The sequence below is a fragment of the Cucumis sativus genome, chromosome 3 (assembly GCF_000004075.3).
Source record: "Cucumis sativus cultivar 9930 chromosome 3, Cucumber_9930_V3, whole genome shotgun sequence".
Taxonomy (NCBI): Eukaryota; Viridiplantae; Streptophyta; class Magnoliopsida; order Cucurbitales; family Cucurbitaceae; genus Cucumis; species Cucumis sativus.
The window spans coordinates 39,097,972-39,123,329 of record NC_026657.2 but is presented as its reverse complement, the minus strand read 5'-3'; the positions used below and the strand labels follow the sequence as shown (position 1 = coordinate 39,123,329).

General features: G+C 31.5%; 2 protein-coding genes and 1 pseudogene across 2 annotated transcripts; 2 read left to right on the top strand and 1 right to left on the bottom strand.

Annotated features, from left to right (window-relative positions):
- The first annotated feature begins 704 nt into the window (after nucleotides 1-704).
- LOC101205646 lies at nucleotides 705-2,644 on the top strand. The gene has a single exon (XM_004136209.3). The coding sequence runs from the start codon at nucleotides 896-898 to the stop codon at nucleotides 1,901-1,903; it is 1,008 nt and encodes a 335-aa protein (XP_004136257.1). The 5' UTR covers nucleotides 705-895; the 3' UTR covers nucleotides 1,904-2,644.
- A 6,475-nt stretch (nucleotides 2,645-9,119) lies between these two features.
- On the top strand, nucleotides 9,120-10,351 carry LOC101205488 (annotated as a pseudogene).
- A 7,741-nt stretch (nucleotides 10,352-18,092) lies between these two features.
- On the bottom strand, nucleotides 18,093-24,646 carry LOC101205725 (ubiquitin carboxyl-terminal hydrolase 16). The gene is made up of 11 exons (XM_011654275.2): nucleotides 23,934-24,646; nucleotides 21,512-22,781; nucleotides 21,338-21,426; nucleotides 20,708-20,793; nucleotides 20,444-20,606; nucleotides 20,220-20,340; nucleotides 19,841-19,998; nucleotides 19,608-19,692; nucleotides 19,311-19,523; nucleotides 18,952-19,013; nucleotides 18,093-18,871 (listed from the first exon to the last, which is right to left on the bottom strand). Exons 1-11 carry the CDS (start codon nucleotides 24,209-24,211, stop codon nucleotides 18,460-18,462), a joined length of 2,937 nt encoding a protein of 978 aa, XP_011652577.2. The 5' UTR covers nucleotides 24,212-24,646; the 3' UTR covers nucleotides 18,093-18,459.
- Between the last annotated feature and the right edge of the window lie 712 nt (nucleotides 24,647-25,358).

Here is a 25,358-nt window from a genome sequence, read left to right as displayed (position 1 = left end):
ATTACAAACTTCCGACTTAGATTTTTCTGATGCATCTCAATAGACATTATACTGTTTTTTAAATATTATTTAATTTTTTTATATTTATAAAAGAAAGTATTCAAACCAAAGTAGTTAAGATTCGATGTAAGATTTAGAAACATTTGAATAATTTTTTTGAAAAATGTCTACCTAGATACATGTAAAACTCAAAACAATTGATAAGTTGGAAAATTTTACCTGTCATCGAACGGGAAAAAATCTATAAATAACCCAAAACCTTGTAATTTTGCAAGGGCACAACCACTACATTATAATCAAAATTTAGTAAAAATAAAATATTATTTAAGATATATTGTAATATAAGACTTCAAAATTAATATTAAAATCCAAAAAACGAGAATGTGAGGGGACATGCCCCTGACCCTTTAATAAATTTGCTCCTGTCGTTCGAGATTAACCGAAGTCTCAGTGCTTAATTGACGATGAAAGACAATATAGTTATACAAATTTTTAAAAAATGCACTACTTTTCAAATGAAAATTAAGAATGTATTATTTTGTCAATTTTTCAATAAAAATGGTAATTTTTTCGACAAATAAATATATCGAAGGGGCAAAAATGTCATTTGGTAGTTTAACTGTAGCATTATTTTTCCAAATTTGGTGAAAAGGATGCTAGTTTTCAAGTCGAGAAAGCACGTTTATTGGGTATCATTATATTACATGAATTAAAGAGAAGAAAAGTTCGGCAAAGGATCGAAGAAGGTAAGAGAGAATCCATTTTTCTCATCTTTCATTACAATTTTTGGATTAGCAAAAATTCAAGAGCTTATGCGATTGCAAAATCAGGGCCTTTGATTTGATTTCTTCCCAAACAAACCCGTCAGTTTCGGGAAGAATTAGTGGGAATTTTGATGGAAAATTCCAATAGGGTTGAAGCAGAACGCTTGCTTGGAATCGCTGAAAAACTCTTGCACAATCGTGATTTCACCGGCTCTAAAGATTTCGCCATCTTAGCTCAAGAAACTGAGCCACTTTTGGATGGCTCCGATCAGATCTTAGCTGTCGCCGATGTGTTATTGGCATCGGAGAAGCAAATCAACAATCACAATGATTGGTATTCGATTCTTCAAATTGAACGGCGATCCGATGATTCAGATCTCATCAAGAAGCAGTATCGGAAACTTGCGTTACTTCTACATCCCGATAAAAACAAATTTCCTTTTGCTGATCAAGCTTTCAAGTTGGTTGCGGATTCGTGGGCTGTATTGTCCGACAACACGAAAAAATCGCTTTACGATAACGAGCTTAACCTTTATGCTAAGATCGATTTGTCTCATCAGGACAAATTGCCAGTGCGCCGGAGCCAACGATCTGGTGGGAAGAAACAGCAAGAGTTTGAGAGTAACGACAGCGCCAACGCCGATGACGATCAATCTCCGAATCAGCGGCTGAAATTATTGAGTTTCTGGACAGCTTGTCCTTACTGTTACGTGTTATTTGAGTATCCTAGGGTTTATGAGGGTTGCTGTTTGCGATGTCAGAATTGCAAGAGGGCATTTCAGGCGGTGTTGCTTCCGTCGCTTCCGCCGCTCGTTCAGGGCCAAGAAGCCTATTATTGCTGCTGGGGTTTTTTTCCGATGGGATTTGCAGCTCAACATAACGAGAAAAGTGGGAAGGGCAGCGAAACAGCCCCACCAACGACGTCGTTCCCCAATTGGATGCCCCCAATATTTTCTAACAAGCCTCAAGAAACTAGTAGAAATGGAGAAACGGCAGCGCCGGTGGCGGCGGAGCCGACTCGGACTGGTAGAGAGGGAGTGGTGGTGGATGCTCCTCCCATTGTTAGGGCTCCGATAGTGCGTGGCACTGGCACAGGTAAGAAGAGGGGCAGGCCACGGAAGAATCCGATTGCAGCCTAAGCTATTGTAAAATTTTTCAAGAATAACGATAATATTTATGGAGCCAATTGGAAATGTCTGATTCTCTCGTTGCTGTAGTCTTTATATTTAGCGGTTATGTCCAGGCGAGTTAGACCAAGGAAGGCTAAGCTGGGGAAATTTGAGGTAACTTTTTGGTGCAAATGTTGGGCCTTCTGTTATATATATATTTTTTCATGTTGATTTTAGGCTTCAGATGTAGAAACTAGATGGGTAGTTCCTCATTTTCTTCTGCATGTTGATATGTAAGATGTAACTTTATTCAAACCACCAATGATAATTTGGAGTTCTCTATCCAATTCCATCTGAGGCTGCACTGCCACTCACCTCCTGCAGGTTCAAGTGATAGTTTGTGTGCTTATTCTACAATACACCAAGGGCATGTCTGGAATGATTTTGTGAGTTAAACAAACGCGGGTATAATTTTTTAAAACTATTTGGAAAACTAATCCAAATAAAGTTTAAAAGTATTATGAATCGGAGCTGTCCGTTTCACCTTTAATGGTAACGTAAGTTGCTAGTTTGCTTTGATACTGATTTACGCTTAACTAAATAATGTAGTCGCCAGTTGCTAGTTGGGACAACTGTTGAAGTGGTTGTGCTAGATGGTTCTGTGTACACACAACAAATTTTAAGTTCTCTTCCTTTCCCTTGCTATTCTCTGTAGCAACAACCTAAAGATATAAATCTTGTTCGAGAGTTGGGCCATACTTCCCATTGCCATTCTCCTTGCTATTACAATGATTAATTTGCACCCGATGGTAGATTATTAAGGTTAAATTTCAATGATGTTGCCTTGCCTTGCTTTTGGCAAATTGTTGTTGGAGAGTCCAATCTTGATCAAATTGTTTGTTTTCTTTATGTTGTTTGGTTAGATCTATTTGATAACAACTTTGTTTTGAAAGATTATTGTAAATGATAAAACTGCTGATAATATTGTTTACTTGTCTATTCGTTGTAAAATATGAAATTTTGTTATATATTGTAAATATTTTGGTTCATTTTGTTTTTGAAATTCAAGCTTGCTTGTTTTCTCCTAAATTCTGTTATATGATTCTCAAATTTTCTACCCCATGAAATTTTAATCAAATTCTAAAACTAGCAAGTTTTTGCTTTTTTTTTTTTTTTTTTTATCTTTTTAAAGCATTAGCTTAGTTTTTGAAAAAAAATTGTATAGAGTGAATAAGATAACGTAAAATTGGATGAAAATAGTGTTTATAAGCTGAATTTTTAAAATTCTAAAACAAAAAATCGAATGGTTATGAAACGGGCGCATTGCTCATCTCTTATGCATTATTGGTGATGGCTTAGTAAAATAGGTATGGGGGAGTTCTTTCCTTCAATCAATGCTGGATTGCTGTTTAACTTTAGTCGGTGATTATTTCAAAACCACACGGCTTATGTTATGTATCTATCAACTTTGTGATTTATAAATCAATGTGCTGAGCTGGATCTCAAACTCATGACTTGTTGCTATTACTACTGGCCTTTCATAGTTCTGTTTAAGAAACACGAAAGGGATACATTTTTAACCCTATACAAAAATGTTTTCTTGACATCCAAATTTTATCAGGTCAAGAGGGTTGTCCCGAGATATCAGCCGAGTAGCACATAATGGTCTGAACACTCATGGATATCATAAAGAAAAAAAAAAGAAATGTACAAAAGAAGGATGAGAAGAGTGTCATAGTCGTTTTCATTGGATCTATCTGTGTTTCTTTTCTCTTTTTGCAATCAGGTTATGGGCCATAGTTGGCTTTTGGTTATATACCTTCTCTACCCCTTTAATAATCTCTTATTCAAGTGGGGTGGGGATGCAGGTTTGGAAAATTCCCCTTACTACTTTGAAGTGTATATATATTCCCTTAATCAATATACAGTATATAAATTATTTTATTCTGAGATCTACAATTTTCGTTATTTGTTGAAGCAAGTTTGTAATGTGTTCAACACTATAAATTTTCTGGGAAGAACGACCTTATTTGAACAGGATCGTGCAATTATATAATAAATTTCTTAATGAAAATTATTAAATTGTTCCTGCTATGCAACATTAGAAAACTAGTTTCAAATGTGTATAGTGATCAATAGAATTGTTCTGATTTTCTTTAACCTGTAGCAATGAGGAATCTAGTCCATTCAAAGCTTACTTGGTTGATTTATGACTGATGGATGAATTTCTAACTCTGATGCATCCCACTGTTGTGCTGAGTGCTCTATAAGATATGGATCATCGACCCTCATGTTTTCGATATCGTCAAGAGCATGCTGGAAGAAACTCAGATTGCGATTTCAAGATTCTTTTTGATCTATTTATGTTTGGGTTTGACATACAGATGTTCTGGTTATTAGGTACGTTATTATCGCTGAAAGGGTATCTTCTTGAACTACTCTACGCTCGAGATCTTATTCTCGGAAACTTATTTGTCTTAACATTGTAATCATTCTCCTTTATTAATATCGCTATCCTGAAGCCGTGAGGAACAATGTCATTTTGAGCCAAGTTGTTTGATTTGTCTCTGATCTGTTGATATCAACTGCTAGTTCTACTGTTGGATTCTTTGTTTTTATTTGGCAGATGATGAAGTGAAGGAAAATATGGCCTTTGCTTTTGTAGGTTGGTTTGCTTTCACAACCCACCACTTTTGTGTAAGAAATGTCCCTCTTTGCCTCCAAGACCTTTTTTGATGGCATTTCTTGTTAGCCACTGAACAACTTGGAGATAAAAAAGGCATATGGACTTCAATGAAGCATTGGATTTAGACCATCCTATTTTGGCTAGTTACTGTTTTGGGTCATCATAAATAGTTCAAGCCAACAAAACTCATCGACCACATATACTCAAACTCTCAAACTTTAAATTTTTTTTTTACATATATATAAATTGAGACGTAGTATACTCAAACTCTCAAACTTTGTACCTCAAAAAAAAAAAAAGAAATGAACATGTTTCAATCGACATAATTCTTAGTGTTGTAGTAAATACACTATCGATATATTAGTAAAATTGGAATCTCGATACAAACGTCCTTATATAAAATTCTTTATTTGCACATATGGGTGCAACTAACACACTATTCTTCTACTAATCTTTTATTATCGATTTTTTAATAAATCGGTCAACTCTCCTACCGGACATATAGTTTTTTTTTTCTTTCCAATATAATAAAAAAAAAGAAAGAAAGAAAAGTAAAGAAACTTGAGAAAAAAGTGGAGGTGAACTTGAAAGTGAGGTGGGAAAAGATGGTGGGTGTATATGTACTATTTAGTAGTCTAGTAAATGGATAATGGGTTTGTAAGCTAAGCTATCATGTCATGTTACTTCAATATCCTTATTGCCTTCCAAAATATCAATCTTTCATATTTCATATTTCATTATTTATTTTTTCCTCCCTTTCACATGGGTTTGGCAGAGAGCCAAACTTATGGGTGTGGCTCTCTCTTCTCCTTTCCTTTTCTGTTTTTTTTCTTAATTTTTATTTTATTTTTTTTTGCAAATTTCAATTTCAATTTCTTGATTGTTCTTTTTTTTTTCCTACTCAATTTGATCAATAATTTTTTTTAAAAAAACTCACATTTGTGATGTTACCCTTTGTATGTGGTGACAAGATTGAGTTACTTTCCAAGTAATTTAGATGAAATAAGAGAATCTTTATTTGCTATGAGTTATTGAGTCCTTTTTATGGTTTTTTTCCTCTCTTTGACATTCTATTGGAAATTTGTTGAATTCGATAAATATTTTGGAGGAGAGAATTCAAACCTTCGAAAATTTGTTGAGTTCAATAAATATTTTGGGTATTTTGGGTGAGAGAATTCAAACAATCTATTTTTGTTTTGTTTTGTTTTTTTTCTTTTTTTTGTCTAGTAGTGTTTTAAGTTTAGTTAATGAGTTATTAAGTGTGTGCCTAACAAGTATTTGCAATTTAAAAATATAAAAATATATAATAACTGAACCAACAAATTTTTATGGATAATATTTAAATTATTAAAAGATATATATATATATATATATATATATATATATATATATATATATATATATATATATATATATATATAATTAAACGGAATTAATAAATTTTACTATATTTTATAAATAGTTTCAAATTTTTACTATATTTAATAATACTCCGACTTAATTGATATATAACAAATACTTAGGAAAAAAATCAACTTGACAGCAAATTGAAAACTATAAGATTTTTTTTAATCACACACACGAACCTTTCAATTTTGTGTTCAATATATTTTTTATGTTTTTTTAGTAGCACTTTAAATTTTCAATCAATTTCTAAATATAAAAACTACTTTTCTTTTATTCGTTTTTTCTTTTAAATTTATTTTTAAAACATTCTAAGAACAAATGGTTTACCAAACAAACTATCTTTATTTGACAATATGTGGGTCAAGTGAAAGATCAAACCTTCAATCGTAAGGTTAATAGTACAACCTTATGTTGGTTCAACTATCGAACAAATTCTTTAGAGGTTATTTGAGTATCCAACTTCAAGCAGGTGCACAGGTGATGTATAATATAGTTGGTACTCGAATTATAATAGTTGGTGAGTTGGTCAACTTGGTGTTCACAAAGTATTATAACTTGCAATTAATTATAGTATATTACTATTTCAAAACTCTATTGATTGTCGTGTTTACTATTTTCCTATTCGTTTTTTTTTTCTTCTCTATTTTCACTACAATATCTAATACCAAAATTGTTTGCACCTCAAACTCATGTACTATATTACAACTACTAATATTACAATAAACTAAGCACCTCAAACGTTCAATTTAACCCACTCAGTGAAGTTAATATTTCGAACTTAAGAATTTGCGGTTTTTGCATAGACTATAGAGTTGAAGTTAATTAATTCGATAAACATGAAAAATATGAAGTTTCTCATAAAAATAAGAGAAGATATAATTACTCGATAAATATGTCAACTGTAGTAATGTTTACTATTGATGGTTTCACATCAACTTAAAAAATGGGTAATGAAGCGATCGTGTGCGAAGAGACTAAATTTGTAATTTAGTTATAGAAAAGTAATCATATATAATCCAACAAAGTGGAGTAGAGTGGGGTTGAGAGCATTGATAGATTAATAATAACAATGAATGAATGAATGAAAAAATAAATAATGGTATGATATGTAATGTAATGTAATGTTTTTATGGTCCCAAACAAAGGAAGAGTGTTCTCTTTGTGTCTGAGTATAAAATCCAAATGAGTCTAGAAAGTGGGGAAGTTGAGATCAAATCTTCCATTTTTAGAAATAGTACTAGAAATGTCATCTTCCACATTCAACTTTTTATTTATTTATTCAATCTCTCTCTATAATTAAATAATAAATTAATAATTGTTTCATTATTAAAAAAATATGTATTTTGTATGTTGTGTATTTTTATTCGGTTGGAGTGATTATATTTTATCTAGTTTTCATCGTCGTTTCTAGTTTGGGTCGAGTACAAATTTTATTTAACTCTTAAGTTTCAAAATGCCATGTTCTTCCATTTTTAATTTGGACTCAATTTTCTCCAATTTTTTTAAATGTAATATTTTGGTCTTTGGTTTAAACAATCAAATTAAGTGTAGGTATGTTTTTTTAAAAAGCAAAATAAAAGAGGTGGGCTATTTATAAGTTATAACAAAATATTTTGCATTTTTTAGAGTTCATATAGAAGCGAATATAAAAGTTTTGTCAATGTTTATCACTGATAAAAACTATTAGTAGTTTATCATTGATAGATGTTGATAGAAGTTTAGCGGTGTTTATTGGACTTAAAAACTAATAAAAATTTGTCATTGATAGTGATTGAAATAAGTATGCTAGTGTTTATTAGTGATAAAAATTGATCTAAGTCCATCATTGATACACTACCAATGATATAACCTGATACAATCTATCACTAATGTTAACAGATGTCGACAATAGTGTGTGTGTTTTTTTAAAATATTGTTTAAATTGTTTAGCATTTTTTTTCTATATATAATCAATTGAATCATTTTAAATTAATTAGATAGATTAAAAGAGAATAGTGAAAATCAAGTATACTATATATATATATTATGGAAACATGTGTTTAAAAATAGAAAAAAATATCAAAACTATTTATAAAATAAATCAAAATTCATCTTATTACATATTTATCTATTATCAATATTGAGTACCATAATTTCCAAAATTTATCTATAAATATGTAAAGTTTGGTTAGTTTCATATTTATCTAATCTTAAATTACAATTGGAAGTTCCTTTATTTTAGAATTAAATAACATTAATTTCCTTTATATCAAAATTTCATTTGGTTAGAAAATGCATATTTTCTAGCCTTTTATATTTAAATTGTGTAATCTATTTTAAAATAGTATATAATGATTGAAAAATAATTTAAAACATAATACAGAATAGTCTTGAAAGCTTATGATAAGAATGTTAAAAATATAGATTTTAGTCCTTATATTTATTTTCTCAATTTTCACCCATAATTTAAAAATAGATCTACATATTATATTATATATTTTTTCATGAAAATTCGTATTATTAACCGATTTGGAAAAAAAAAATCTTATAGATAGAAAAAATTTGAGATTATATATATATTTAAAAAATTAATAGATTTTATTATATTTTTAATTAAAAAATGTTCAAAAATTAAATTCAAAACAACAAATTCAAGAATTAAACTAACCAAGTTTCTTTGAAGGCGTCCCATAAAATTGAAAAGAAGATTAGCACGACCCTTGCACAAAAATGATACCCACAATCAAGATTTATACTAACCTCGAAATTATACAATATATAAATTTATATATTCAACTAAACATAGACAATTTCATTTATGGTTGTCTTGATAAAAAAATTTGTAAAAGGATTTGAAAATTTGGCCAATTTATTGTTAGTTTATTTAAAAATAAAATAAACATTTTTATTATTAAAATAAAACTTCTAATTAAAAATTATTTCCATACAGAAAATTATGTAAGATATATAAACCAAAATCAAATAGTTTCCTTCGAAAGAAAATCAAATAATTTTGTATATAATATTAATGAAATCAAAACAATAAATTAAAAATATTAATAAAAATAGTGAATAAGTCTCTTATTTTCTACGGAACATTCTACATACCCTTTCTCTTTCCCCAAAGTTATTATTATTATTAAAAAATTATATATATATATATATATATTTATATATTTGTATTTTGATGAAAAAAATTCAAAAAGAAAAAACATGCAGAAATCGCTTCTTTCCGCAATCTAAAAAATCCAAAGAAAACCGAAGCTCTCAACAATGTTCCCAAAGCCCCACCACCAACCACCGTCCCATTCTCAGCCTTTCCCCCGTTCCTTTCCCGTCACCGCCACTCCACCGCCAAGAGATTCCCCCGATGACGATTCCCCGGCCGCCCCTTCCCCTCTCACTCACGCCATCGTCCTTAAAGAACCGCCCTCCTCCGCCGACGGAGCTTCCATCGAGGTTGCCCGTCGCCCCCGTGGCCGTCCTCCTGGATCCAAGAACAAGCCAAAGCCGGCGGCGCGTCGTTGTCGCCAACCGTGACGCCGAGCCGCCGATGAGTCCTTACGTTCTAGAAGTCCCCGGCGGTAGCGATATCGTCGAAGCTATTTCCCGATTTTGCCGCCGTAGGAACACAGGGCTTTGTATTCTCAACGCTTACGGAACAGTCGGTGACGTCACTCTCCGGCAGCCGGCTTCGTCTCCGGTCGGTACCGTCACTTTCCATGGACGATTTGATATTCTTTCCGTTTGCGCTACCTTTGTTCCCCAAACGACTTCGTTCCCAATTCCTAACGGATTCACCATCACGCTAGCGGGACCACAGGGCCAGATCTTCGGCGGCTTGGTCGCTGGATCTTTAATCGGCGTTGGAACCGTCTATGTAATCGCCGCCTCGTTCAACAATCCATCGTATCAGCGGCTACCGTCGGAGGACGAAGTCAGAAAATTAACGTTCAGCGATGTGGAAGAAGGCCACTCTCCGATCTCCGGCGGGAAAGATAGCGAAAACACTGCCGCAGGCGGCGCCCAAGAGACCTGCGGTTTACTGCCGATGTACAGCACTCACTCATCTTCGGACGTAATATGGACTCCGGCGGCCAGACAACCGGCGCACCACCATCGCCAGTACTAATTATTTCGATTTCTGTTCCTAATTGGTTTATTTTTCCAAATTTGTGAAGGTTTTTTTCAATTAGTTTTGTGATTCTGTTAGGGTTGCGTTTTCTGATTTTTGTTGTGTCAAATTTCTTTAGGTCTTCTTTTTCTTTTTCAATTTTTAGTCTCTCAAGATGAAGGAAATTTCCGGAAGGCAACCCTCGAAAAGAAAACTTTGGAATGAATCCCATTGAAATCCGAACCCCCCGCCCTTACTTACTTACTTAATATCTTCAACCCTTTTCTTTTTTCCTCTTTTCCCTTTTTTTTCTTTACTTAACTAAAATATAATGATCTGATGTCAATTTTTTATTGGTTCATTGCTGCATTTGGTGGAAGGAATTATTATTATGCCTTTGTTTCTTTAATTCTATTTTCCTTTTATTAGTAATTTAAATGTTTTTCTTAACCATGGTGAAATTTTATGGTAAATGAAATATGTGAAAAATTGGAGGGAAAGATGTAATAATTCGAAAAGGGACATAATTAAGATATATATATTTTTTAATTGTGTATGTAAATTATTGTTACTATTATTATTATTGCATTTGGTGAGAGGAATTATTAATTATTATGGGTTTGTTTGGTAATTGTTTCCTTTTTCTTGTTTTTCTTGTTGATTATAATAATTTGAATGTTTTTTCTCAACCATGATGAAAATTTATTGTAAATGAGAAATGTGAAAAATTGGAGGGAAAGAAAAGTAATACTTTGAAACAGAGCCATAATTAAGAGAGTTTTTGTGTGTGGATTTGAGTTTTTTTTTTTCCTTTTTCCTTTTTGGTTTTTATTATTACATTTGGTGGGAGGAATTATTATTATTATTATTATTATTATCATTATAATAGTTAACTATAAATTCTTTTTAGTTTTTTTAGTAAATATATGAACACTACATAGTTCTAAAATTTAGAATTTGCTTAGTAATTTAACTGTTTTTTGGTGAAATAAAAATAATATGTACTCTTTTGACCCTACTCGATTCAGTGATATAACTTTGAGGGGTAATGTTCAACCATGCTCGATTCAGTGATAGTTTGATTGAAGAACTTGTAATGAGAGGGGTTGTTTGAGTATTGAATTGAATTATGGGGTATTATTATTGCATGATGGGTAAATGGAGGGGAGAAGTTGTATTTTTATGTTTAATGAAGAAAAGACGTAGCGATAAATATGAAAGTGCTTTTGAAGAATCACTCTATCTATGATCATAACTATCTGTGCTTCTCTTTATCTCTCTGCAAATTTGCAGGTTCTCCTTCTATTTTTTCTTTCCCCTTTTCACTTTTCTTTTTTCCTTTTCCAAATTATATGTTTTCATTTGTAAGAATTTAGTCTCAGAAACTAATTTGGTTTGATGACTTCAAAATTTGAACATTCTCTCTCACTCAAAAACCTTTACTAACCTCTTTGGAATCATATTTCTTTTTCACTCTTTAAATTACAACGCTGAATTTATCAGAGTATAGGATGTAACTATTTCGAAAATTTTATGCATATACACAATTTTTATATGGTAGTTTTTGAACTGAGTTTTTAGGGTTAAGAAATAAGAGTTGGGAAGTCCTAATATTTATACCTAAACTTGTTATCTTTTAGTTAATAGTTTACTCTTGCATTCAAGTATAAATCTTAATCATCAGTTGGGATGAAGTCTTATAAGATAATATATATATACACACACACATGAAAAGGGAAAGGTAATAGTAAATGATTAGATTGGAAGTTTAGTTGGAATGTAAAGAGTTTAGAGAGTGTAGTTTAGTTATGTATATATTTGTCAGTTTGTAGCTTTTGCATTAAATATATGTCTGACCCAAAGGGATGAGAGAAGAGGGAAAAAGAGAGAGAGAGAGAGAGAGAGAGTAGATGTAGGGTTATAGGGGAAGGAAGGCCTAATACTCCAATTCAATATCCAATCCCATCAATCTTATCTTTCTATTCTTTTTTTTCTTCTTTAATGTGATCCCAATACCATTTTCTCTTTTTTACTTCTTTCTTTCTCTATCTTTACCCTTAACCATTTCCCATCTTTATCCTTTCTCTTGCAAAATTATATACATTCAAAACAAAAACAAGTTTACATCTCTCTCTCTCTTTTTTTACTTCTTTTATTTTTTCATTAAACTAAATATATTAGGTCAATTTTGATTTTCCTACCGACTTTGGGTTTGTTTGAAGAGCGAAAATGTATTGAATTAATAAGGGAGTTTAGAAAGACGTGAAGTAATTGAAGATAGAATAAATTTTATGTTACAAATTGGACACAAAAATTCTTAATTCGAACAATGAATTTTAGATTACGTCACGATATAAACACATTTTATTACATGTCATCAAACATCCTTTAGGTAGATGGTCAATCTACTAATTGTATTAGTACTATTTCACAAATCTCTCCTTATTGTAGTTTTTTTATTATTAATTACTCTTTTTTTTGTTAATACAAAATTTACCATTTTCCATTTAGATTGCATTCTATGTAATTTTAAAAGTTGAAAGTTAATATATAAAGTAGAGATGAAGATTCAAATTTTTTACCTTTGAATGGAGACTTTGACATCTAAATTTGTTTAGTTATATATATTAAGCTTCACTTTTTGTTAGTAAATTGTTAACTGATATATAGTTACTAATGGAGAATATGTTTAATACAATGGTGTGATGAAATGTGAGGTTTGAATAAATCATTATAAGAACTTTCAACTTGTGGGGAAAAGTTGTTGATTGTACTAAGAGATCAAAAGATGAACTTTGTGTGTGTAATTTATTAGCATGCATTTGATGGTTTCTTAGATGAAGTATTTGGACATAGTCTATCTTTGTAAAAACCATCTATACTTTCTTTCTTCTCTTGTTGATACGAAACGTATTTGGTATTCACGTAGATACGATGATAAATTTGTAACTAAAGAAAGAATGTGACATGCTAAATGAAAAGATATGCATATAGGTCCCTACCACATATACTTAAGTAAGTGTTGAGACTTAGAGTAGTAGAAATAGACCAACTTTCCTTGAAGTTATTTTAGTGTATTTATAGGTGTAGTTGAATCCGAGACTCTCTCATTAGGGTTTTCCAATTGCTTTAGATTTATTCCTTGAAGTAATTCTTAGGCTAGGGCAGACCGTGTTTTTGGAACTTTGCTAAGGTTAGTCTCGACCTTGGATTGAACCAAACAACTCATTCCAAATTATTGTTTGGGCCTATTTGGATTGGGGCATGAGTGAGTTATGGTATTTACTATTCGGTGAGACTCGTACCTATTTTATAAGCATACTGATGTGACAAACAATAAATAGAGATAACACAAATTTTTTTTACGTAACTCCTATCCCATGAAACTTAACCACAACCACTCTTGGTTTTTGGTTTTTGAATACGAAGCTTGTAAATCGAATTTCACTATATTTTATTAACTATTTTCTACTAATATATATATTAAATAAAACAAAAAAGTGTAAACTATTTAAAGTAGTTTTTTCTAATATATATATTAAATAAAACAAAAAAGTGTAAACTATTTAAATTAGTTTTTTAAAAACTTCTTGTTTTAAAATGATTAGAAATTCAAATATTTCTTTTAATTAACAAAATTGAAAATTATAATTGAATAATTAGCATCAATTTCAACGTGAGAAACAAAAATTGAATAGTGTAGAGAAAATAAATATAAATTTCAATAATAGAAAACAAAAAAAAGAGAGTAAAATAATATCTAAATAAAGTAGTTTTTCTTTTAAAACCAATTGATTGAGTATCCCTTAGATGACCAATGCACACTAATGTTTGTCTACTTTTACTTCAATATGTTTAAGTTTTTTTAGACAAATCTCTTTTATATGTTTATTTATTTATTAAGTTTAATAAATATGGGTCCAAAAATATTCCAATTCTAAAAATAATCAATGGACTTTTTCTCTTTTTACAAAAACGTTAGTGTAAATCAGGGATGAAAATTTAAACCTAAAACCTCTTCGTCTTGAGTATATACAAGTGTTGCTTGACCTCAAATATGTATTATGTAATGTATTGTAAATTATATAATATTACAACATAATAACTATACGAAGTTTCTTAACATATAACTTGTTAATAAATTAATTAACTCTAACATAAATCAAAACCCGATTTCGAAAACTATTATCAAATAAATTTAAGAAAACGTTGCATTTAGAACCTTTTAGGGACGGAGCGTTTGGAGCAAGAAGTGAATTATTATAGTTTGATTAGAATAGTTTGTGTTTAAGGTGTAGATTATTTTAGTTTGAGTTATAATAGTATGTGTTTAGTGTGTAGAATATTTTAGTTTGATAAGAAAATAGTAAACAGTAAACACGTAACAAATTGAGAGTTTTAAAATAGTATTAAATGTAGCTAATTGTAGAGTTTTAAATAGTATTTACCGTAGCACGAGGTGGTTATTATAATCATAGATAATCTTTGTCCCAAACGTCCTCACTTTTTAATACAATACTAATTAAACAAAACAAGGATTTTTTTAACAAAACTATCGACAAACATATTTTAGTTTACCCTAATAGAACTATCTTGAAGTTCAAATCTTCATTCTTCAACAAAAAAAAAAAAAGATAGAAAAGGAAGATAATTAAGCATATTCAAACACACCAAATTGAACCGAAATACTTACAAAATTTTACTATCAATACTACATTGATAAACTTCTATCTGTGTCTATCAGTGACGTTAGTAGAAAGTGATAAAAGTCTATTGATGTTCATAATGGATGGAATTTGAAAATTTACTATACTGTTACGAATATTTTCGTTGTTAACTATTAATTTTTTAAAGAAAAAATGGCTATTTTCATCCAAAACAAAAATAGGCAAAGTGTTGATGTCATTTCAAAAATAAAATAAAAAATAAAAAGTGATAATTGAAGGTAAGATGAGAGGTTGGATTGCATTTAAACTTTGGACCAAAAGAAAAATAAAAGAAAAAGAGGCAAAGTTAAAATTGTTATCCTCTTGCATTGCAAAATTCCATCTATGGAAATCACTTGGGACATTATCATTACCATTCTTCCAACTTGCTTCCAAAAGGTCAATACCTCTCATCACAACTTCTTTGGAATTATATATCAAATGGGTATGGACAAGTTTCAACTATTTCTATTTTGTTACCTTCTCCAATCTTATTCCATCGTTACATCCAATTATACGTTTACCTTCTAAATCTTTAATTTATTTATTTTTATTAGGTTAATTTAGCGAAGTATCAAAAAGTTTTTTAAGTATTCAAAGGTTATAATGGGATCTCGTAGATATTGAGAATTGATGATCCAAATTCCCTCACCCCCAATTTGCACTAAAGAAACCAATAATTTCATAACTAAAGAACACATGAACTTAATTTAGAGACTAAAATTTAAAAATTCATAGACTAAAAAAGATTAGAAGTCAAATCATAATTAGCCACGACTTTTATAGGTCAAATTGAACATAATATTTTAACGATAATTAACCTAGCTTTCTTTCTTAAAAGATCGAAAGTTCAATTTCACATCTTCAAAAGTAGTTGTACTAAAAAAACCAACTCAATCATCTGGTTCACCTTGTTATTCTCGTCTACTCCTCCAATTACTTCCTCCTATAATAATTACCAACTCAACGTTTTTCTTTTATCTAGTGCCAAATGACTTGTAAATTAAGTATGATCGACATCTAAAAATATTGAACAAAAAGAAAATCTCTCCAATTTTTAAGGATAATTATAATAGGTAACAATTTTAGAAATAATAATTAAATATATAACAACATTTAAAAAAAATTGTGATAGACTTCTATGACGTCTAATAAACTCTTATGGTATATAAGTAGTGATAAACCAATATTTGCAACATAGTCTATCAGTGATAGACTTTGACAGATTTTATTATATTTACAATTTTTTTTAAATTTTACTATATACTTAATTATATTAAATCTAATTATTATATTTGCAACTATCACACTTGTTCAAGTGTCACGTTTCACAAGAGAGTAGGCCCTCTAGAAACCTAAACAAAGATTCTTTTAATTAAGATGGAAGGAAAATAATTCTCCATGTGTTATGTGTCGACAGTTAACATTTTAACTATTTTCATTTATTATTTATTTTCTTTTTAAGTCCTCGCTCTATCTTATAATTACTAGGAGAGAGTGTTCGTCGAAGTACTTGGAGGGCATAGTTGTGAACTATCTTCCAATGAAATCTTGACTCCCACAATTTAAAAACATCAACTTTATGGCTTATTACTATTTCAAGGATTTAGAGTTAACAATTATCCCGAATTTACAACTCTACTCTTATCTCAGACACATTTGAAATGATTTAGACTCGTTTTCTCAATGTTTGTAATGGTCTTTTCATAGAGTTTAATCACCATACAAATGGATTCTATATTTAAAAATGATCCTTTAATTTAATATTATAGTTTGTAAAAATATTTAAAAAAGTAGGAGCATTTTTTAAATAGCAAAATAAATTAAAATATTTACGAACTATAACAAAATTTTGAATTCTATCAATGATAAAAATTGATAGGCTTCCATCACTAGCTATCGATGTCACTAACATAAGTATATCTAGCTATCAATATCTATTACGGATATAATCTAAAAATTTTGTTATTCGTGGTAAATATTTTATCAAATTTGCTATTTTTAACAATTTTTTCAAAAAGTATAATGGTCGATGGAGTAAATCTCGATTAGATTAGGGGAGAAAAGAAAATTTAAATATGTCCAGCTTTCAACATAAAAACAAAATAATATGTATATATATATATATATATATATATATATATATATATATATATATATATATATATATATATATATATATTATAGATGATTAGATCTAAGCATGAGATTTAGAGAAGAAAAAAGTGGGATTATTTGGAGCCTCTTTTATTGACCAAAATGTCAATTCAATTCGTAAATCTTCTTTTTGTTAGGCAGATATTCCTTTAACATTAAGTTTTTCTTTCTCTTTTCACAAATGTAATGTAACATTCCATTAGTTAATGCATATTATTCATTCAATTATTAAACAATAAAATTTGTTTTAAAATAGGGGAAAATTGTTAAACCAGAATGAAGCAAATAATGGAAATTAAAGTTGGTACAATTTTGACATTTCTCTCGTAGGTTTTTGGGATTGTTTTCCACTTTTAATTAAATTAAATTTAGGTTTAAAAAGTTTATTAAAAACAAACAAAGAAAAAGAAAAATAAGATAGATTGGATTTCCACTAAGAATATTCTTAGTCGAATGTCTTTCAATTGAAATTCAAAGTTTCCGCTTATTAAACGCTACCATATATCGTTTTGAGTAAATTATACAAAATATATATTAAACTTTGATAAATTTTATTATATTTTAAAATAGTTCTAAAATATATTAATTTTGATTTATCTTTCAACCTTAAAAAGTTTTAAAAATATATCCTTATTAACATTTATTTCATATGAAAAGCATTAGTACTTTTAAGCTAAAAATAGTCTCATTTAACTTTTAAACTAAAACTAAATCCTAAACCCTAAACAATAAGAATATTTCAAAAGTTTTTCTAAAAAGTTGATCATAAAGTACTAATACTTTCTATTAAAAGAATGAAAGAAGAAACTAATGGTAGTGATATTTATTTTCTTTAAACGAAGTATTTTCATAATTCCAACATTTTTATTTAATTATTAACTTAGTATTGAAATATGAAATTAAAAACAATCACTCAACCTTTTCTTGATATTTTATTTAACTCAATAAAATCAATAAACTAATTTTAAAGACTCCTTTTCTGTTTGAATTTTTACTTGATGATTGATTTTTCTGCTATTACATTGAGCCAAAAATGAGCTAAGTAGTAGAAGACTCCTAAATGTATTTAACTATTTCCCCAATTTCTACAATTATATTATTATTATTAACCTCAAAAAGTACACTGTTTTCCCTCAATATATATATGATGCCACTCATATACTAAATGCATAAATTAAAAAGAGTAGCATTGCTTCAACTCTTATTTACCAATTTCTAACTCAATGTATATAACAGTTAAAATAATTCAGTATATTTTCTTGGGTTGATTTTTCTAATAGATACACTAAGACTTTACATTGTTATAACCTACATGGTCAGTGTTAGTTTCCGAACTATTACTACTACCTGCCTGCTGCTACTACTACTAGTTACTATATATTTCTACCTCGTCTACTCGAGTTAGATGGCAAAAACGAGACGCTTCCTCTTCCCTTATATCTTCTGCAAGACCGTTAATTCCCACAGTAGGGCTCTGCACGAGCGGGAGAAGGCGATGCGTACCTGTCCAGATGAGCCAGAAGGGAATGCTTCAAATTCATGAGAGATGAAGAGGATGAACGTGAGGGTTTAGATTTGGAAAATTTTGCCAAGTGTTCCATACACGCCCTGGATCACCAAATATGTAATCGGATAACTCATCGGCGCTTGTGGAGTCACGAGTGCTCTCCGTGCTGTAGGAACCTTCATCGGAGGTACTGCTGATGAGAGATGAATGATCACTGGATGAGTCCTCTTCAAAAATCCTATGAATCTGAGGATGTCCAAAATGAATGGAGCCGATGCTTCCAGGTTCACCAGGAGTATCCCTCGTGTAAGACTGACGTGTGGAAGTGGTAGTGGTTTTAGCTGCTGTATTCCTTTCATCTGTTCTTGAATGCGTTGCTCTCGTCTTAGAGTCGACAGCAACAGTGCTGTGTCGTAATAATCTAGGAGCCCTGGGCAAGCACCTAAAATGAAGGGGACAAAATCAGAACAGAGAAGAGATGTAAAGTAATGTCAATCTAACCAGTTCTGGATATCGGTTTACCTTGAGTAAAGAAGCATGTAGGCTCCTTTCGTCAATACGGTTTCAATGTCGACCGGAGTTACCTGCAAATTACAGAGTAATGATGAAAAGATAAAAGCTTAGTAAAAATGTCAAACGTGATAGAAGGAAACAAACCACTGGCTTGTTAATTAAATAATTGTTGAACAAATGCCACGATGATAACTAAAACGTGAAAGGAAAAGTGAAGGCTATGCAAGTAAAAAATTCATTCAGAAGTATCGTGGTTTGAATTGAGATGTGATAATGAAAGGAAACAAAGTTGATATTTTTTAACTAATGACCAAAATGAAGCTTTAAAGGACCATGAATGAGAAAAAAAGTGACATTGAAATGTATACCGTGCTATCATCAATCTTGAACCACTTATTTTTGGCATTCTTGACATAGCACACGTAGTGTCCCGAAAACGAAGAATTCATAACATCCAAATGAACAACCACTCCATAAAGCCGGTATATGGGCGATTTATCACTGGTTCCACGTATAAATGGTGCCAGATCTAATATCTCCGGGAACTTGATAGGCTTATTGAGCTTTCCAAAATTACCTGACTGCAAATATATAACACATAAACATGGCAGCTATATACGCAATTCAATTCAGAGCAAGCATAACCATTGAAATAAAAAACATACCTGAAAGCGCTTTAATACGACAGTGAGAATGTTGGGAGCTTCCAGTATTTTCAATTTCTTCTTTGCCCTTACGTAAGATTTGCATCTGAACAATAATGAGTGGAATTAATGAGAAGTAAATAAACCATGAAAGAAAGAGAACAGTTGGAAAGTTATGCTTAACGGAAAATATCATAATACATAAAAGATCGAATAAAAACTACGAGCACCACAAAACAAATAATATAGCACACCTGCTACACAAATACTTATTGTCACCGTCCAAAATTTCTTTGCTAGTAAATTTTCGAAGAGCCTCATCCAGTCTACCAATGTCCCCTTCTATCTCAACTGTAAGGTCCATAATTCTTTCCTGCCGTTCTGATCTGCCTTGGCACCTTGTGCATTTTATCTGTTTGATTAAACGACGAAAGTTAAAGCCTAAAGGTGCACTTCACATTCTAACAAACTATTGCGTTATGAACTACTTGTGGTTAAAAACATCAAATTCAGAAAAATCATGAGTTCTAAGCTCCAACTTACTTGGATAATTATGGGATATCATTAATCACTATAACATGTTTTTCCTTCTAAGAAAAAAATCCGACTTCCAAGTTCCAAGTTCAGATTTACCTTTGACAAAAGGTAACCTCCAAATGTAAGTCCTACCAAAGTTGTTTCTTCTTCCCAAGAACCCGATGAGCTCACACCATACTCCTTACAGCAAATAGATTGCATTGTATCAATAACATACCTGCCATATTACCTTCTCAATATGATTTTGTTTATAACATTATTTGGAAGTTACAACATGATAAATCTGGAAGGAGTGACCCAAGAAAATTTCAGTTACACACCTCAGAAATTCATGTGCATCCTCTTCTTTCCCATTACCAAGTTGACGACCAATATTAGGTAACTGAGAAATTATTCCAACAGGAGATAATGGGGATCTCCCTTCCTTGACTTTCAAAATTAGACTTTCAAACTCACAATTAAAACACCACCCCTTCTTTACACCTGATATTGGGAGAAATAAAAGTATACATAATGTATAATATAGTGATCAGAAGATTTGAAATTGAAACTGCTAAAAAAGAAACCCAATATCTGAAACGTACATGATTTGGAATGAAGTCCTTGGAGAAAATAAGCTGTCAAAGGCGGAGTGAATGCAAGGCACTGGAGTACAACATTAGCATAGCAGCTGCAGGAATGTAAAGAAAGGGTTAAAAGAAGGAAAAAAAACTTCATAAATATAGGACGCAAGAACTCAAATCAAAAGAGATAATAGAGCACTAAATGTATCTATCTAAGCAAATATCGTGAAAAACTAGATTCACTAAGAATTGATGAGCCTGCATTCAGTTACAACCTTACAAGGTGCACAAATCAAATCTAGCCCTGGTTTTTGTCCTGTTTCATATTTCAGCAAATCCACACCTCAGCAACTGAAGGTTGTATTGGTCACATAACAACAGTAAGTTCAATTCACTATTATGGCAATGCTTTAGAGAAAGATACTAGAACCAGAAGTAAGAACCGAAAGTACCAACAGTTGAACTAATACAAGATCAAGTCAGAAAGGTTCTAGCACTTCATTAATGAAATGCACAAATTGTAAGATAGGTTGTCTTCCACAGAAAATAAAAAAAGAAATCTGATGTATTCAGGGATAACCAGCCAAAAACCAAAAGATTCATAGTCGATAATTCCCATGAACAACAATAATTATTTCAGAGACCACTAACCTGTTCCCACAGTTAATGAGGCCTGCTGGCTGCAATTCCAACTTGTTCCAATTATAAAGCTTAACAAAGTGATCATATGAGAAAAGCCCCTAAAAGTGAATAGAAAAATTAATTTCAAGTCTGAAATAAGTTTCATAAAAGAAAAGGAGAAAGAAAAAGTAAATAGAACAAAACCTTATAGTTAAACCTTCCAGGAATTTCAGTGACAGTACAAGCATGACTGTTTTTTAACAACTTGGACCCTCTAAACTGATCAACAACTTTCAACATGGACGTTCTCAAGCCATTTTTAGAGTTGAGAGTACATGCAACTTGAGAGGGAATGCCAGAAGTCGCCTGCATGGTATCTACTCTTCCTGACTGGATGCGTGAAAGTGAAACTGATGTCCCTCCAGCACTTGAAGGTAGACAACATTCAGAATCAATTTTTCTCTGTGAGAAATTTCCATCTTTACTCTGTACCTTCGAAATACTGTCAACCACAACTTTAGCTGACCTTTCACATCTCAAAGGTGGTGAGGTGCTGACATTAGAATCTAGTGTTTTTCCTCCTGAACCATTTGGTGGACGAACAGCTGAGGTTGACCTGGATCTAAGTACATGGGAAGTTGATGCTGGCTTGAAATTACCAGTTTTTTTATGACCTTGATTATTGGAAGCAGCAGAATTGCACACATTTGAAGGGATACTGTGGTTTTTTGAGAAATTTTCTCCGTCCACAGGCTTTTTACCCTTCTTATCTTCTGAGGTACCGGGAAGAGTGATGTTGGATGCATTCATTCCCTCAGAGCTGCATGCTTGCAAAATATTTGATGAGCTGAATGAAAATGATGGTGGACTAGACAACTTCCTACCATGGCCTCCACTAAACTTGGGTAAGGCAGAATTACTCAGGGAATCGGTTGTAGATCCCTTATGGTCAAGTGTTCTAGCCCAAAAATCAGAAGAAACTGTTGCAACAGACTCTTTGTGATTGCCATCAATTACAAAACTAGAAGAATTAACGGAAGAACGTGAATCCTTTCCATGACTACCACTGGGTTTCAGCTGATTCAGTTTGCTAGATGAGGGAAAACTATCAACGGAATCAACGAGGTTACCAAACATTGGTGTCAATGACTTGGGTTGATCAGCGATGTCAATGCCTCTAGTAATTTCAAGTGAGTCGGGCATTGCATCAGCAGACATATATCCATCGGATTTCTCTGGTTCGATTTGACTACTACTATCACTAGTAGAAGTATCATCAGATGATTCACTGCTTAGAATTGAACTAGAGAATCCAGAAAATGATGCAGCAGATGAGTCAGATGTAGATGATTCATAATGATCTTGTTCTGTTACTTTTGTCTCGAAATCTGTGCTAGATGCAACAGCATGATTGGGAGGGTGGCAATTTTCCTTATGGCCTTGGCGCCAGTGTATGATTTGACACTTACCAGAACTGAAAAAAGATCCAAAACATTTGATATAACTATAATGAAGATTGGTATAGTATACAATCAACTCTAATTAAATAATTGGTCCAAGGAGATAAAGAAGAGGAAAAGGGGCAGCACATTAAACTTAATTATTTTTCTATCTACTATTGATTAGAACATACAAGCACCAGAGAACCCAAGCAAAGGTAATAAACAGCATCTCAACTTCTGTAGAAATTTAAATTACAAAGGAGCCAAAATTTTGAAGTGATCATTATGATTTGATAAATGAACTGTCAGGGCTACATTTCCATTCCCATCATAGAAGTTCACAATTACTGAGCCATACAGGAAAATAAGTAACACGTTGTAGGAACAGGAAGACAGTAGACCAAACCTATTTCCAGCCATAATGTGAACATACACTAATGTTGGGAAGTGGTATGATTTCAAAAGTTTAAAAAAAAAAGGTCTGTCTTAAAATGGGAGTACAAAACAAATAGGGAGATGAGATATCCCTAAACACCAAAGGGGTTACTAAAAAGACTAATTACACCTTATTACAAAACAAATTCGAAGTAGAAAACCAATAATCAAAACTTTGAAATGGATCCTGGAAAATTCTTTGGTCAAAAGTGCAAATTGGAAGGTTGAAGTAGCTTAGGAAAGAAATTAAAGGCTACGTAATTTGATGTTGAACTCCTCATCCTATCTGTCTTTGTACTTAAAATCCAACTTCAGAAGATGAGAATATTGAGATGCACATATACTCAAAACTGTGTTATCGATTATAGAAGGTAAGGCGAAATGCCTTTATGGCTTAACGCTTTCCCAATCACTTCACAAAGTTTAGCTGCACACCAATGTTATACCCAGAAGTTAAAGCTGAACTAACATTTACAGACAAGAAGTTACTTCTCGATCTCCCCTTATGATAAACAAGGCAAGCTAACAAATGACTGGGCATATAGCACTTTATATGCTCAAGACGAACATCAATAGAATCATATTACCAGAATCTGAAGGCAACAATTTCTCACACATTAATTTCAAAATAGACCCGATCTAAAACTCAAATGGTGAGGCAATAAAGAAAGTGTAAAAAAAATAACATAGATTCAATCCCTAAATAATGATTCATAGTTCCAAGTATCGAGGATTGATGATAAACATACCAATATCGAACCGCTTTGCACCGAGAGCAGCGTGTGGTTGTTGGAGAGTAACAGACAGCACACTGGTGACCAAGAGGAGTAAACGATGAAGAAGTATACCTAGCAGATGCCTCAATCTCAGCTCTAAAAGCCTCCTCAGACGACAGAACTAACAAACGATTAATTTCTTCCTTCCTCGCCACAGAAAGCCGCCATTTACGCCGTATTACCAAGCAGATTACTGGGAAAACAACAAACACAAAGAGGACCTGAAGCCCTATATTTCCCGAAACAAGCATTTATCCTTCCCCCACCAACAACATCCACCAAAAAAAAAAAACCACACCCTAAGCTCCTAACCTCGCCACCACGCATAAATTCCTCGAGTGTGGTGGTTCGTAGGCCAACGATACCGCGAATAACGCTGATTATGCATAAAGAAGCCAGAAAATCAAAACCGCATACGAATTTCTCAATGAAGGAAGGAACAAATGCGCCAAAAAAGAGAAGAAAGTTGAATCTTCGGTCAGGAGAAAAATGTTTGTTCCCAGTTCAAGCAAGAGACAGAAGAACATAAGCTTGGGAGGACATTAATCTCTTCGATTCGAACAATCAAAGCAATAATTGGAGAGCAGATCAAGAAGAATTTTAGGGCTCCTTCAATTTTTTTCTTGAGAAAGAGAAAAACCAATCAGAGTGTGAAAGGGGAAAAACAATAGAACGAGCAAATATAAAATTATGCATATGAATAAAATATTAAATATTTTTCCAAAATATTTTTTTTCTTTTTTTCTTTTTTGGTTTTTGGTTTTTGGTTTTTTTGGGCGGTCTGGCTGGAGGCAAAGAATTCCAATTTCCTTCTCTCTTGGTATTGGAAAGCGTGAATTCTCCGCTCCTCAAATATTCCCTTTTCTTTCTCGTTTTTCCTGTTTGAACCGGTTTTTAGGACCGGTTTGGTTTTTATTAGTTTAACGCCGTTTCCGTTATTGTTGGTGGCTTCGCTTGAGATTTGTTGGAAGCGTTTGAAATTTCCTTTTTTCATTTGCCTTCAAAATTACAAAATTAAAATATGATTTTTTTTTAATTATCAATAACTTTTTTTATTATATATTTTTAAAAGAGAAATTACCATATATAGTAAAAATAAATGAAACTATTTCTATATTGTATTTCTTTGCATTAAAATAAATACTATTATTATTATTGTTATTTAATCAATTTAGGTGAAGAAAAATAGTTTGAATAAATTAAATTTAAGATTAATCAAAATTATGTAAAAAAATTAAAATTAAATCATAAAAAATATAAAAATTAAAATTATATAAATTCTAAAGTACGGGAGTTTAGTTACAAGAACCACTCATGAAGTATGGTAATAGCTATATATATTTTCTAAAATTTGAATGATAGAAAGTGAAGTTTAGGAAGTTTTACTAAATGTGAAAA